This window comes from Oncorhynchus kisutch, linkage group LG13 (genome assembly GCF_002021735.2).
Source record: "Oncorhynchus kisutch isolate 150728-3 linkage group LG13, Okis_V2, whole genome shotgun sequence".
Lineage (NCBI taxonomy): Eukaryota > Metazoa > Chordata > Actinopteri > Salmoniformes > Salmonidae > Oncorhynchus > Oncorhynchus kisutch.
The window spans coordinates 31,645,054-31,661,745 of NC_034186.2; the positions used below are offsets into that span (position 1 = coordinate 31,645,054).

The 16,692-nt window shown below is 44.2% G+C and overlaps 1 protein-coding gene across 2 annotated transcripts in view; it reads left to right on the forward strand.

The window, feature by feature from the left end:
* Window positions 1-16,692, forward strand: part of bcar3 (BCAR3 adaptor protein, NSP family member) — a 63,259-nt gene that overhangs the window by 39,709 nt on the left and 6,858 nt on the right. For both annotated transcript variants that reach the window (XM_020499105.2, XM_020499106.2), the window contains one exon: window positions 10,628-10,756. In XM_020499105.2, coding sequence (XP_020354694.1) covers window positions 10,628-10,756 — 129 coding nt within the window. The remainder of the gene's footprint in view (window positions 1-10,627; window positions 10,757-16,692) is intronic.

Sequence of the window (16,692 nt, forward strand, 5' to 3'; positions counted from 1 at the left end):
TCAACCTCCAGCTGCATACCCCCTCTAGCACCATGGTCAGCGCACTCTCAAATGTTGTTTTTGCCATCATTTTGTATAATAATTTTTCTCTTTATTTAACCCTCTTACATATAAAACCTTATTTGTTAATCGAAAATTGTGAATAATTCGCTACAGGTTAATGAGAAGGGTGTGCTTGAAAGGATGCACATAACTCTGCAATGTTTGTTGGGTTGTATTGGAGAGAGTCTGTCTTAAATCATTATACACACACATTCGGTGCCTGTATTTACTTTTCATGCTAGTGAGGACCGAGAAACCACTCTCACATAGGTATGTGGTTGCAAAGGGCATCAGTGTCTTAACTGCGCAATTTGCAGAGGCAGGATACTCTGAGCGCAGCCCAATCCAGAAATCTGGCAGTGGCTTCTGAATAAATTACATTTTCACAGAACCGCTTGTTGCAATTTCGGTGAGGATCTCTTGTTCAGATATCATTAAGTGGACTGGAGGCAAGGCATGAAATGGATAATGAATCCAGTTGTTTGTGTCATCCGTTTTGGGAAAGTACCTGCTTATTTGCACACCCAACTCACTCAGGTGCTTCACTATATCACATTTGACGTAAGCTTGAGTTCATTTGCACACAAAAAAATCATACAATGATGGAAAGACCTGTGTGTTGTCCTTGTTAATGCAGACAAAGAGCTCCAACTTCTTAATCGTAGCCTCAATAGCCTCAATTGTGTCCCGCACAATGAATATAGTTGCGGAGAGTCCCTGTAATCCTAGATTCAGATCATTCAGGAGAGAAAAAACATCGCCCAGATAAGCCAAAAAACCATCACCGAGATAGGCCAGTCGTGTGAGAAACTCATCATCATGCAAGCAGTCAGACAAGTGAAAATGATGGTCAATAAAGAAAACTTTAAGCTCGTCTCTCAATTTAAAAAAACGTGTCAATACTTTGCCCCTTGAAAACCAACAGACCTCTTTATGTTGTAAAAGCGTTCCATGGTTGCTGCCCATATCATTGCAGAGTGCAGAAATAACACAAGAGTTCAGGGGCCTTGCTTTAACCAAGTGAACCATTTTCACTGTAGTGTCCAAAACGTCTTTCAAGCTGTCAGGCATTCCCTTGGCAGCAAGAGCTTATCGATGGATGTTGCAGTGTACCCAAGTGGCATCGGGAGCAACTGCTTGCACGAGCGTTACTACTTCCCTAGGTCTCCCTGTCATGGCTTTTGAGCCATCAGTACAGAGACCAACATGAGCAGCAGCTACGTTTGGCTACTTACGGACCATTAGTGGTAGAGTGCGGGAGAGTAACAGGTAATGTGACTCTCTCCTGTGGGAGAGTAACAGGTAATGTGATTGGATGTAAATTATTTGACCAGGCTACCTTTATTTGACATTGTGTTGTTTTTTCGCTGAACACTGGTTTAATTTTATTTTTGGCAGTGAAACGAGGCTACTCAGGTGAGAAAAAAACCTGTATAGCCCCGTTGGAAAATATAAATGGACGGTTTGAAAATACTGGTATTTTTAAAATTGTGAATCACATTTTTATTTGGTGTACCCCTGATGGCACGTATCTCAGTTTGGGAATACCTGGTCTACATCTTATCCTTCATGCCGTTTTGTCCTACTGATGCATAGAAAAACCAGCTAGTTGTATATTATCCATGTCCTTTTCCAGCCACGACTCTGAGAAACATAGGATTTTACAGTTTTTCAGGTCCCGTTGATAGAATAGTCTCGAACGGAGGTCGTCCAGTTTGTTTTCCAGTGATTGTACATTCGCTAATAGAACTGAAGGTAGAGGTGGTTTATGTACTCGCCAACGTAGTTTTGTTAAGGTGCCCATACGTCGGCCTCTCTGGTCTGGGGTGAGCAGTATGTCCTGCGCCTCCGACTCGTTGAAGTAGAAATCCAGTTCATTCCAGTCGAGGTTGGTGATCACTGTTCTGATGTCCAGAACTCTTTTCTGTCACAGGAAATGATGGTGGAAACATTATGTACATACAAAAAAAAGTTAACAACAGTGCAACAAAACACAAGATAGCAGAATTGGTCAGTTGCCTGTAAAACAGCTGCTGTCCACTGCAGCGTCATTCTCAGCCCTACTGATAATACAAGCATGATTTAAAAGATATTTTTATTAGAATGTATTCACTTTTAAATTCTAGTTAGGGATACTACAGTTATCACATTTCATATTGGATTTATTAACTACAAATAGGTAAGATGTGTTTTTAATTCTGGTGCCGCTCTGCACACACAAGCTTGTTAGCTAGCTAGCCTCTCTGGTCCAGAGCTAAGTCAACGTTAAAGTTCAAAGGAATTCAAAGTCCCTCCATAGAAGCCACTCCTCCGTAGGTATAATTCCGTGGGCCTAATTCAGATAATGCATGTCATCACAAGATGCCCAGCACTTTAAGCAAAGCCTCTTCTTCCACCCTCTCGCACTCATCTTGCACCCTACACTTGTCTTTCCATCACACATGTAAGCAACTCATTGAGCTATAGCCTGCCAGCTCCATAGCAAGCTGCTACATCCGTACCGCATGATTGGTGAAGTAATTCAATGTCGAGCTAAATGTAAAAGAAAATAAATGATTTCAGAGGTTTATAAAGGAACAATTTAAACCGGTACTTTTTGGGGGATTTGAACCAGTTCAGAACTTGATTTTGCTGGTCGGAACAGTGGAACGGAACAAAAGAAAGTATGGTTCTGTTCAGAACAAAATGATTGGAAAATCATTTTGGTTACAACCCCTGGTTTTAACCCAGAGAGATTTACTTCTGACGAACCGCTGCAGTTCACATCATCTGGAGCAAGAGCTGGAGGGGCCAGCTCTCTGAGGAGAACCCACTAAACACATCCCCATTTCCTCAAGTCATTAAATCACACAATGAACCTGAACCATGTCCAGTAACTCACAGCCATGCCCTCAAAACAAACAAATGACTGTGTCCCATATTCATCTGTAAGGATGGCACTTCTGCAACTATCCCACTGTGTTTGGCTCTGTATCCTACTGGAGGTTGTGTCTTTAAGCTAGCAATTTGGATGAAGATGACAGTAACACCACTTAACTGTCTTAGGGAATGGAGGCAGGGTAATGTGATGAAGCCCAGCCAGAGATATGCACTCGATGCAGTCATGATTGAGAGTCCGTCTAACATGGATGGGTGCTTTCCACGATGATGACATGGACAGTAAAGAGAAGGTCTTTAAAAAGCCACCCCATGATCAGTCATGCAAATGTGTGAACATGCAGGCATAGGAGAGAGGGAGTGAGTTGAGCCAAAGGGGTAAGTTGAGCCACCCTTGTTTCTAGGAAACCATACACAAAATGTATCTGTGACCGGATATTTAGGAAGAGATCATAATGTTGTGTAGTCTGTGAAGGAATAAACCACATGGAGAAAGTGGTAAGCAAGTTAGGTAAAATAAAATCACTAATCACTAAGTCAAATTAATTTGTGTTATAGGTTTCATGATGCTTGTATCTAAACCAAAGTAGATCATTTTAAGATGGTTCCATACATCAGTTGGGGCCTCTATAAGCTTCAATATGAGCTCCTAAACCTAGCATGAAAGTGCATCCTTGTACCTGTGTGGGCTAATATAAACTCAGCAAAAAAAGAAATGTCCTCTCACTGTCAACTGCGTTTCTTTTCAGCAAATTTAATGTGTAAATATTTGTATGAACGTAAGATTTAACAACTGAGACATAAACTGAACAAGTTCCACAGACATGTGACTAACAGAAATGGAATCATGTAGTTACCCTGATGGAGGGATTAACTATGTCCATCGTATCATCAGGCTCCTCAGGAGTAATTATACCAGAGCTATTTTTAAACTCAGGTTAAGAGTTGATTTCCTCATTGGACAGCTATGTGAACCAGGGCCTGCTGTAATTCTTCAACGTCGTAAAGTGGTTCATCAGTGCTGTTGAAAAGCCACGAGATGCCAAGAAAATCTACTTCAGTTGCAGTGGAGGCTGCTGAGGGGAGGACAGCTTATAATAATCACTGGAACGGAGCGAATGGTATGGCAACAAACACATGGAAACCATGTGGTTGATGTATTCGATACCATTCCACTGATTCCACTCAAGCCATTACCATGAGCCCGTCCTCCCCAATTAAGATGCCACCAACCTCCTGTGTTCAGTTGGCGTCAAGTTCCCCATACCGCTATAAAACGTCCTTAATTCAACTGGGCTAAGTGTTGAGGGGAGGGAGAGAAGGATCTCTGTGAGTGTGAATGGAGGTTGAAGGTCTTTGGTAGTATTATGTCATGAATTGAAAAAAGGAAAGACAGAAGCAAAGACAAACAGCTCCTGGAAAGATACTTTTCCCAGGCTGCTGTCTGGGTATGGAGTGTCTGGTCACTGTAATTCTGTGGCTTAAGGGTGTTGGCTGGGTCTACAGACTGTTGACAACATGGAGAGAGTATGCCTGCCTGCCTGCCCTGCCTGCCTACAATGCCAGTGCCCTCAGTGGTTATTTCAGGCTGTGCTCCCCTGCTTGGGCCTGGGATTGTAAGTCTCTATATATACATGACATGTATAAATACCCAATGGGTGGAGATGGAAGGATGAGAACTTTTCCATACTGGGCAAAACTTTCACCGCTTTATGAGTTATAGCTACTTCATTTTTTATTTCAGTGAGATTTTTTAGGATTTACATTACATCATTGACATAGTGGCCATAGGCTATGTTTGCTTCCTTTTCTGTGGTATTGCAAGGCCATGTGGTGCTGTGGTATTTCAGGGCCATGTTGTGCTGTGGTATTTCAGGGCCATGTTGTGCTGTGGTATTTCAGGGCCATGTTGTGCTGTGGTATTCTATGTAATATTGCATTGCACACTATTCAGGTCTGTCCAGATGAAAGATATTTGAAGCAGTAGACTGACTGTTTTTTTTAGGCGGTCAATGTCTTATTATACTCTTCATTACTTAGTTCCTGTTGTACCATCTGGGGGTACACGCCAAAGCATCCATGGGAATAACATATATGGTACTGGGTCATGTGACAAAGACATGTTGATGCCTCAAAGCCTGTGACAGAGGCTAATGCCCGAGCCATAGATATGATTCTGGTTGGTTCTGGTAAAATACCATACTGGCCTGTATTGTTATCCTATTCTCTATTCTCACTGGATGGCATCAATATCAAATCAAAGTTTATTGGTCGCGTACACAGATTAGCAGGTGTTATAGTGAAGTGCGGGTTACATTTCCAACACTGCAGTATAATGTCACGCACATACAAGAGAAATACGTGACTAATCAAAAACATCAAAACAAGACATCAAGAAATAACAATCCAAAGGACATAAATATGCGGTGTGTATAGACAGTATATCATCTGGAAAAGAAAATAGTATGTAGAGCAGTAGGTATATTAGGATGAGCTATGTTGAGAATACAGTATATACATACACAGTGAGTAAACAACAGTATATTTACAGAATACGATGTAACCAGCGTTCAATGACTCTATATACCGAAAAACAATGTTGCTCACATGGAATGGCGTGCTTTGAGCACTACCGAAAAGTGTTATTTGCATGTGAAAAATGTATGCCATATATTGCATTTGCTATAGGCCTATTGTTTACGTTGGTGACACTTTGATATATCTATAACTTGCAACTGTTTAAGTCTATTAAAAGTGTGTGAGTTTGAACATGTGTCTGCTAGGCCTATGGACATAAAAAAAGATTGATAGGCAGCTTAAACTTCTTCAATTCCACCATTGTTGGTTTAAAATATACATATACATTTGTGAACAGACATCCACAACAACTACAATATGTAAGCCGCAAATACCTAAATGAGAGAGCAGTAGTGTGATTCACATCAATGTGCTATGTAGATATCAATAATAATATCACCACGTAGGCTAGACTACCGCGGTCGTCCTTACCTCTAGGCGTTTCTTCAAGTTGGATAATCTTTGTATACCGACATTAGTCACACCATTGGAAGACATAGCCTGGTCTGTAGCCTACAAAAGCCCATTTATGCTCTTTTCCCGCAATCCATCAAAAGCATATTGTGTGTCATCATAGTGGTCAGTGACTTCTAATCAGACTCACTCAGGCGAAGCAAACTTAAATTTGCGCCTTTATTGAATGCTGATTTGAATGTCATTGAGAAAACAAAGGTGTCAACTATTTTTTCCGCAACCATCCTTTATGAATTTAAAAGTAATCCTAGAAGTAATCTAGTTTTTCTAAAGTATCTGTAATTTGATTACAATCTTTTTGTTGGTAACGTAACAGATTACAGTTTTTTTGTAATCCATTACATGTAATCTGTTACTCGAAAACCCTGCCCATGCTATTGAGGGTGGCACAGTTGCTATACCAAACTGTAATGCAGCCCGACAGAATGCTTGCTCTCAATGGTGCATCCATAGACGTTTGCGAGGCCCCGTCGTTGTGGATGGGGTGGTGCTCCCTCTTCTGTCTCCTGCAGTCCACGATCAGCTCCTTAGTTGTTTTTTACGCTGAAAGAGAGGTTACTTCCTGGCACCACTCCGCCACAGCTCTAACCTCCTTCTTGTAGGCTGTCTCATCATTGTCAGGCCTACCACTGTCGTGTTGTCAGCAAACTTGATGACTGAGTTATAGTCTTGCGTATCCATGCAGTCATGGGTGAACAGGGAGTACAGGACGGGCTGAGCACAGGGGAGTACAGGGGGGCCCCCATGTTGAGGATCAGCGTGGCGGAGGTGTTGCTGCCTACCCTCTCCAACTGGGGTCGGCCCGTCAGGAAGTCTAGGACCCAGTTGCACAGAGTTCAGACCCAGGACCCTGAACTTAGTGACGAGTTTGGAGGGCACTATGGTGTTGAAAGCAGAGCTGTAGTCGTAGAACAGCATTCTCACATAGGTTTTCCTCTTGTCCAGGTGAACAGCGCCCCAACAGATCCACCGATGACGCAATCACCATTGCCAAGAGTATGCAAAGCTGTCATCAAGGCAAAGGGTGGCTACTTTGAAAAATATCAAATATAAAAAATACCACCTTTCGATGATGATGCGGTCATATTATTGTAGTGTGTAGCCCAAACTGTTCGGACACTAGAGACAGAAGTTGTCAGATCGGCAGTACCGACTTCATACGAGTCCCGTGATGCTTGCAAAACATAGAACGTCATCATGTTCGTGAGAGTCTCATCTTTCCATAGAGGGATCATATTAGTTTGTTGCCCAAATGGTTCGTACACTACAGAAGTTTTTGTGAGAAGACAGCTTTTAGGGGTGTCTCCTGGTCTGACAAACATCGCTGTAGCTCTGCCTCCTTCCAACGCAGAGGTGGAAAGTGGTGGATGCAGTGGATGGAGACGCAGTCCATTAAAAAAAATATATCTCTAGCTTAAACAGACTCTTCACACTGCTTTACTGCTGTGATGAGGCTAAGCTTGTTTCAACCACTATGGATAATTCTATCATTAGTTTTGACTTCTAGGCTTATAGCTTTCGAGGATATAGAATATCTGACTCTGGCTCAGCTTGAATGTGTTTGTGAGATGCCAGCTCTCTCGATCCTCAGCTTCCCCAGGGCTAGTGGGCCGTTTCTTGGGGAGCGTTGGGCCGTGCAGGAATCACACATGGCTGACAGGTTGTTGACAGCCCCCCTCTCCCAGGGTATATTTGTGTGTGTCTGTGCAAGCATGTGTACACTTCCACAGTAAAGCAGAGTGAGAGAGACGGCCTGCCAGCGAAGGATGCAGTGTAAGAAGAATATTCACTACTACTGTCATGACATTTACAAGACTTTTCCTTGCATACATTTCCCACCAATCTAAGTTTAGCATGCAGGCTATGCATATGGATAGGCTTATGCTTCAATATGAGGCTCTCTCATCTTCTCTCGTGGAGAGTCTCAGGCACAGACACCCATAGCCTCACTAGAGGAAGTTTAACCCTAGACTATCTTTTCAATAGTCTTTGAAACATATAAAACCTATTTTAATCTGATGAGCAGCAGGTCCACTGTCTCTCCAATGGAACAGACAGACTAAATATATATATATACAGATATTAAACAGTAGCAGCAGCCCATAGCTGACAGTGATTCAGTCCACTTAATTAGCTCTCTGCTAGGTCGTTCCACCTCAAAAAGCACAAGAAAGAGGATTAACACCCACCATCTCAGATTGTTCTAGAATTGTTGATGTTGTTAGAAACGGATAAGATTAGCATTCCTGTTAAAATTATATTTCAACCAAATGTTATCAGAACCTGGTGGATGTAGGATGAGACATAAACCTAACAACTTCACTGAATAATTCCTCTGAATAGGGAAAGAAAACATCACCAAATTCACTGAGAATACGTTACATAGGATGAAGAAATAATATTCTGAGCCGCAGCTCCATACTACTGGTCATACATAGGGAACTGATACTGTTTACTCTTGCTAGGGTGGAATTAGCGTGTGGGGTCTGTGGGTGGCATTTGACAATTTCTTTGGATTCTTCATCTCTTACTCATTGTTAGAAACACGTTTGGTCCAAATCAGATGTTAGGTACTATATGTATTGAATATTATATGAATCCTATAAATGGCAAATTTGGGTGCAATGAATTAGCAAAATTTCTCAGAGATCAAATTATACTTCAACAGAATAATGTTCAGGAATGCTAATCTTATCTGTTTCAAACTACAGAAATTATTTCATAGCAATCTGGGATGTTGGGTGTCATGGCTTGCTGAATTGACATGGAACAACACTGCTAAAATAAATAGCTCCATATTACCTCAAGCTTGAGTTTCCAATGCTTACCCCCTCCACCCGCAAAAATAAAACACCATTTCCTGGAGCCTTACTTCAGTTTTATTTGGCATATAATTCTGTCGGCCACAACAGAAAACTCAAATTTACAGTCCTTCCGGATGTTCTCTCTGGGGTCGAAGGTGAACGCAGTCTAACATATTTAGCCGTGGGTTAAACAGTGGAAACAAATAGCCTGTTAAGCTCGGCACAATACCGCGTCACTGCTTCTGGAAGTGGCAAAACACTGTGCATTCTGAACATTCCTAACAGTTAGCCAATGTCAAGAAGGCCTCATGCTATTTTAGAAGGGGACAAATGGGTATATGATACTATATGTTCCTGTCCTGTCCCAGTCCCTTAAAGGGAAAAATACAGCTGTGAAGAGTTTCTGTCCCGAAGGCCATTGTCATATTACATCCTTGTTGTTGATCAATGTTCATCTGTATTGTCAATATTCCCATAAAGATCATTGTTGTAGTGTGCAGGGACAAAGATGTCACTAGGCAAGTAAGGTTAATGCAGAGGTTGTACACAAACAACAATTTATTAGAAAACCAAGTATAATATTGGTCACTAGAGAAAGGTATTGAGTTGATGTAACACAATAATCCTACTGGTCATCGCTCACCCTTAGGGTCAATGCTGAATAGCCAATCAACTCCCTCCTCCCACAACCTCCTCTACCTCTCCATCTCTTTATGAACCAGGTCTTGGCAGCCCCTAGTAATCCTCAGATTGTGTTTTGGAAAGTTGCAGGTTTGGTGCCAACATCTAAAATAACACAATGGCTACAGTAATTTCCTCCAGAGTCTAATCCTGCCTGCCATCTCCAGGGGGTTTGTTTAAAGAGCAACACAATTATAAAACATTATGGAGTGTGTTGTTCTGGCTGGGTCTACTGGACCTCTAGTTAATGAAGTAGAAAACTGAAGCTCGGTTTAATCCCACGAGTGGCGCCACAGGAGGGAAATTTCAGTATTACTCTGATCATTTATCGACATAGATACTGGTATATTGCGGGCAGACAGAGGTTGCACAACAACAGACCAATCCCTTTTGTAATGTGTTTACAAAACTCAAGGCAGGACATGCAGCTAGCCTAGTGGTTGGAGCGTTGGACTAGTAACCGAAAGGTTGCCAGATTGAATCCCCGAGCTGCCAAGGTAAAAATCTGTCGTTCTGCCCCTGAATAAGGCAGTTAAACCACTGTTCCTAGGCCGTCATTGAAAATAACTGACTTGCCTAGTTAAATGAAGGTAAAAAAAGAGTGTGTAGGGGAAGTCTTATGATTGTGAAGGAGGATAGGTTTTGTAAATCATAGTGTGTCACAGCCCGGCATACTGGACTCTGTCAAATAAAATAACATTTTATTGGTTGTATACACACTGCACTCTATATGAGTGAGTGTGTCACAGCAGTCAGGTGAGGGAGGTAGAGGTAGGTGTGTTTTGTTGTGTTCTGCCCTGAGGCCTCTCGCTGGGGCGGGGCAGAGGGGCGTGGCAACGAGACCAGGATATGACACAGCAGTCAAAGCAGAGGCAGGTATAGCCCTCGCCAATTGCAGCCTTCGGCATGGTGTGGCTCTGGGAAATTACAGCCCAGAACACAAAGAGGGGAGGAGAGCCATGTATGACACATTGCTTACACAGAGAGAAGGAGAGGGAGAGAGAAAAAGAAAGAGAAAGAGAAAGAGAACGTGTGAGAGGTAGATACAGTAGAGGGAGAGTTACATTTAAAAGGTTTACCACACAGACAGGAGCAGACAGCCAGTGCAGTGCGCATCCATGTCTGTGAGGATCCCAGTACTGAAAGAAGCTGTTGTTCCTGTCTATGTGCAGTTCTCCAGGGACAAGTACATAATGGAGGGCCCGCCGGAGAAACTACGCAAAGAGTTGGAGGAAGAGCTGAAAATGGCCAGTGAGGAGCCATGCAGCCACGCCTGGTACCATGGAGCCATTCCCAGACAGGTAACACACACAGACACATACAAAAATAAATCAAATCACATTTTCTGTTACATGTTTCGTAACAAACAGATGTAAATTGACAGTGAAATGCTTACTTACGAGCCCTTCCCAACAATGCAGAGAGAAAGAAAATAGAGAAATAACAGAAAAGTAATAAAAAATACACAATAAGTAACTTGAATATATAATGTACACAGCGTCAATGTGCAGGGGTACGAGGCAGTACATCTACCTCAATATAATAAAGTGACTAGGCAACAGAATAGATAATAAACAGTAACAGCAGCATATGTGATGAGTCAAAAAAGTTCGTGCAAAAAGGGTCAATGCAGATAGTCTGGGTAGATATTTGGTTAACTATTTAACTTTTTTTTATTTTACCTTTATTTTACTAGGCAAGTCAGTTAAGAACAAATTCTTATTTTCAATGGCGGCCTAGGAACAGTGGGTTAACTGCCTGTTCAGGGGCAGAACGACAGATTTTGTACCTTGTCAGCTCGGGGATTTGAACTTGCAACCTTTCGGTTACTAGTCCAACGCTCTAACCACTAGGCTACCCTGCCGCCCCGACCGTAAACTAACCACTTAGCAATCTTATGGCTTGAGGGTAGAAGCTGTTCAGGGTCCTCTTGGTTCCAGACTTGGTGCATCGGTACTGCGTGCCATGCAGTAGCAGAAAGAACAATCTATGACTTGGGTGGCTGGAGTCTTTGACAATTTCTAAAGCTTTCCTTTGACACGGCCTGGTATAGAGGTCCTGGATGGCAGGGAGCTCGGCCCCAGTGATCTACTGGGCCGTATGCACTGCTCTCTTTAGCGCTTTGCGGTCGGATGCCGAGCAGTTGCCATACCAAGCAGTGATGCAGCCAGTGAAGATGCTCTCAATGGTGTAGCTGCAGAACTTTTTGAGGATCTGAGGGCCCATGCCAAGCCTTTTCAGCCTCCTGAGGGGGAAGAGGTGTTGTCGTACCCTCTTCACGACTGTGTTGGTGTGTTTGGACCATGATAGATCCTTAGTGATGTGGACACAGAGGAACTTGAAGCTCTCGACCCACTCCACTACAGTGCAGTTGATGTGAATGGGGGCATTCTCGGCCCTTTATCTCAGCTTCTTTGTCTTGTTGACGATCAGCTTTTTTGTCTTGCTGACATTGACGGAGAGGTTTTTGTCAGGGCACCACACTGCCAGGTCTCTGACCTTCTCCCTATAGGCTGTCTCACCACCGTCATCAGCAACTTAATGATGTTTGTTGAACAGGTAGTAAAGGAGGGGACTAGGCACACACCTCTGAATGGCCTCCGTGTTGAGGGACAGCATGGCGGATGTGGTATTGCCCTCCCTCACCACCTGGGGGTGGCCGGTCAAGAAATCCAGGATTAACTTCCAGAAGGAGGGGTTCAGTCCCAGGGTCCTTAGCTTAGTGATGAGCTTTAGTCAATGAACAGTATTCTCACATAGATGTCCCTCTTGTCAAGGTGGGAGAGAGCAGTGTGGAGTAGAGAATAGAGATTGCGTCATCTGTGGATCTGTTGGGGCGGTATGCGAACTGGATTGGGCCCAGGGTGTCTGGGATGATGGTGTTGATGTGAGCTATGACCAGCCTTTCAAAGCATTCCATGACTACAGTTGTGAGTGCTATGGGACGATAGTAATTTAGAAAGCTTACCTTGGTGTTCTTGGGCACAGGGACTACGGTGGTCTGCTTGAAACATGTACTGTAGGTATTACAGAAAGTGTCAGGGAGAGGTTGAAAATATCAGCTAAGACACTTGCCAGCTGGTCAGCGCATACTCTGAGTACACATCCTGGTTATCTGTATGGCCCTGAAGCCTTGTTAATGTTAATCTGTTTAAAGGTCTTACTCACGTCGGCTTTGGCGAGCGTGATCACACAGTTGTACAGAACATGCATGGTTCAGTGTTGAGTGCCTCGAAGCGAGCATAGAAGGCATTTAGCTCGTCTGGTAGGCTCGTGTTAACTTGGCAGCTCGTGGCTGGGTTTCCCTCTGTAATCCGTGATCACTTGCAAGCCCTGCCACATCTGACAGAGTGTCACAGCTGGCATAGTATGATTCGATCATACTCCTATATTGATGCTTTACCTGTGTGATGGCTTGTCGGAGGTCGTAGAGGGATTTCTTATAAGTGGGCCGCTTCTTGAAAGTGGCAGCTCTAGCCTTTAGTTCAGTGCGAATGTTGCCTGTAATCGGCATATGTACATATGGTCACATTGTGGGGGCGTCGTCGTAGTCATTGCACTTATTAATGAAGCCGGTGAATAATGTGGTAAACTCTTCAATGCCAGCGAATGAATCCCGGAACATATTCCAGTCTGTGAAAGTGAAACAGTCCTGTAGTTTAGCTAGTCATGTAGTTTAGCTAGACCTCTTCTGTATTGAGCGCCTCACTGGTACTTTAAGCACGAATCAGGAGGACATACTTATGGTCAGATTTGCCAAATGGATGGTGAGGGAGAGCTTTGTATGCATCTCTGTGTGTGGAGTAACGGTGATCTAGAATTTATTTGCACAGGTGACATGCTGGTAGAAATTTGGTTAAACTGATTTCAGTTTCCCTGCATTAAAATCACCGCTAGGAGTGCCGCCTCTGGATGAGCATTTTTTTGTTTGCTTATGAGCTCGTTGAGTGCGGTTTTAGTGCCAGCATAGGTTTGTGGTGGTAAATAGCCACACAAACATGCACACACACTCTCTGGAGGAACAACTCAGCTGCTGTTTAATGATTTATCATGAGCCTTATTTTAGCTTGGGTCAAAGGATTTTTGATAAGGTATTGTTTTTGCGGCCGGCGGCACACGCTGGCTCTTTGTGAAAGAGGATAGTTCAATAAAGAGATGGAGCTGAGAGAAGGGAGAGGCTTACCGTGAAACATGACTAGCCCAATGAAAGCATGCAGAGAGGGGAGGGGTTCCCGTGTTGCCAACAGCTACGACTGGGTATCCAGTTGCACACTTATTTCATTCAGGGCCCTGTCATTCCTGCTGCCTGTTGGTCACCCACCCACTCTGTGGAGGAATCACAGCACGGCCTGTTGGTCACCCACTCTGTGGAGGAATCACAGCACGGCCTGTTGGTCACCCACCCACTCTGTGGAGGAATCACAGCACGGCCTGTTGGTCACCCACCCACTCTGTGGAGGAATCACAGCACGGCCTGTTGGTCACCCACCCACCCTGTAGAGGAATCACAGCACGGCCTGTTGGTCACCCACCCACTCTGTGGAGGAATCACAGCACGGCCTGTTGGTCACCCACCCACTCTGTGGAGGAATCACAGCACGGCCTGTTGGTCACCCACCCACTCTGTGGAGGAATCACAGCACGGCCTGTTGGTCACCCACCCACTCTGTGGAGGAATCACAGCACGGCCTGTTGGTCACCCACCCACTCTGTGGAGGAATCACAGCACGGCCTGTTGGTCACCCACCCACTCTGTGGAGGAATCACAGCACGGCCTGTTGGTCACCCACCCACTCTGTGGAGGAATCACAGCACGGCCTGTTGGTCACCCACCCACTCTGTGGAGGAATCACAGCACGGCCTGTTGGTCACCCACCCACTCTGTGGAGGAATCACAGCACGGCCTGTTGGTCACCCACCCACTCTGTGGAGGAATCACAGCACGGCCTGTTGGTCACCCACCCACTCTGTGGAGGAATCACAGCACGGCCTGTTGGTCACCCACCCACTCTGTGGAGGAATCACAGCACGGCCTGTTGGTCACCCACCCACTCTGTGGAGGAATCACAGCACGGCCTGTTGGTCACCCACTCTGTGGAGGAATCACAGCACGGCCTGTTGGTCACCCACTCTGTGGAGGAATCACAGCACGGCCTGTTGGTCACCCACCCACTCTGTGGAGGAATCACAGCACGGCCTGTTGGTCACCCACCCACTCTGTGGAGGAATCACAGCACGGCCTGTTGGTCACCCACCCACTCTGTGGAGGAATCACAGCAAATAAAATAAAATAACATTTGTCACATGCTTCGTAAACAACAGGTGTAGACTGACAGTGAAATGCACTGGTGCTCTGAAAACATGACAACCATGCAAAACCTTCCGCATACCCGCGCAGGGCAGGACAGCTGGGCAGACATAACCTTTTCCAAGCTCAATCAAACGTCTCTATAATGACATCCCAAACAATGCTTTGTTTGGTCACTCTGTGGACTACTGTGTGAATGGAGATTCAGGGAGCTTAGACACTTTGTCTGGCAGTTCTTGTCATAAATATGTGAAAACTCCCTGAGTGTCTAAAGGTTTCCAGAAGGGAGCTTTCTTTTATGTGGACTGCAGAGTGAAAGCTACATGGTTGAGGTTTGGGACTTAGGAGGAGGCTATGACAGACTGTGACAGACTGTGACAGATCCCAGCACAGCAGGATCAGATCAGGGGGATGAGGAAGAACACTGATGACATCCTCACACCCAGGGCTCAGCTCAAATGAGTGCCTATGTACACAGAGCAGATTCATTCTCTGGCAGCTTGTCTGAAACTGGTTGAGCCAGATCAGAATCAGACAAATAAGGACAAGTCAACAACAGAGATAAGTATTTATCTTGTCAGGTCCGTTCTACAGCACTGGCTGTATTGAACCCATGGTGTGAGGCTGTCAGTTTGACGTGCTGTGGCTGAATGAGGCTTGACACCCGCTGCATGGTTAATTGAAATGGACTTAATTTCAACCTTGTGCTTTCATCATTATCTCACTAAGAGCTTGTCACTGAGAACTTGTCAGTGAGAACAGAGTGGCCCTGACACACACACACTGCGTCTGTGTGTGTACATACTGACATACTGTAGTACTGAGAGCTCAGACCGCAGAGCTCTTTCCATGAACCTCAGCTTCAGTGAGGATGCTCAGTCTGTCTCTCAGCACACACACAGGTCTTAATCAGATGACATGACACCATTTATTAATGACATCTTATCTTATTGCCTTCCGCTGGTTCACTGATCTGGCACTGACCACGCCTCTATAATTCTCATCACCGGCTAGCTGCACACGGTACGTTACACACTGTCATGTTTACCCACAAGACTGTGCGTCTCTCAACAAGAACTAGTAAGACCAGCTCAGTCCACTCCCATTCCACCATTAGACAATACACATCAGCAGCTCCAGGCTTCAGGTGATTGAGGAGGTTTCTCTCCATGCCAGTGCATCGAGGATAGTAAATTTCACAACAAAATTAATTCACAACAGATGTCTATTAGAAATATATAAACAACATTGCATGGCTAATGGATTTAACATGGATCTTAATATAAATGAGCAGTTTCATGAGGTATAAATCAAATGACTTTCAATGCGTCAGACTGGCTTTATAAACCCAAAGCATTGCCTTTGTGTGTAAAATCACAGATGGGACCCTGAATAAGAAATTGAACTCTTTTGAGCTTGTCCTTGCAGTCGTGACAGGGTGGCATAAGACTGGTAAACACACACAGACACACACACACACACACACACACACACACACACACACACACACACACACACACACACACACACACACAGCTTTGCTCAGTTTTACAGCTCAGCCTGCACCTCCTCAGTAGGACAGAGACTTTATGTAAGGATACTGAAAAACAGCATTCATGCTGCCAAGTGATGCTAATCAGGTTTAATAAGCTCCTTCCTGGTGTCACTGCGGCCCCATTGTGAAGAGGGCTTTTAAAAAGTCTAATTAGAAACCCTTAACCTTCCAACTCATGATTATATAAACATAAATACTTAGTTCAATACTAAGTTAATTAAATAGTAAGGTAATTAAATGTTTGGAGGAATGACATATGTGGTGGAGTGTGGACCAATTTAAAAAAAGACTATTATTTAACAAAATATTATTCAGACATTTTCAAAAACCAAACCGGTGGCCTCCTGTGTGACGTGGCAGTCTGAGTCACTGCA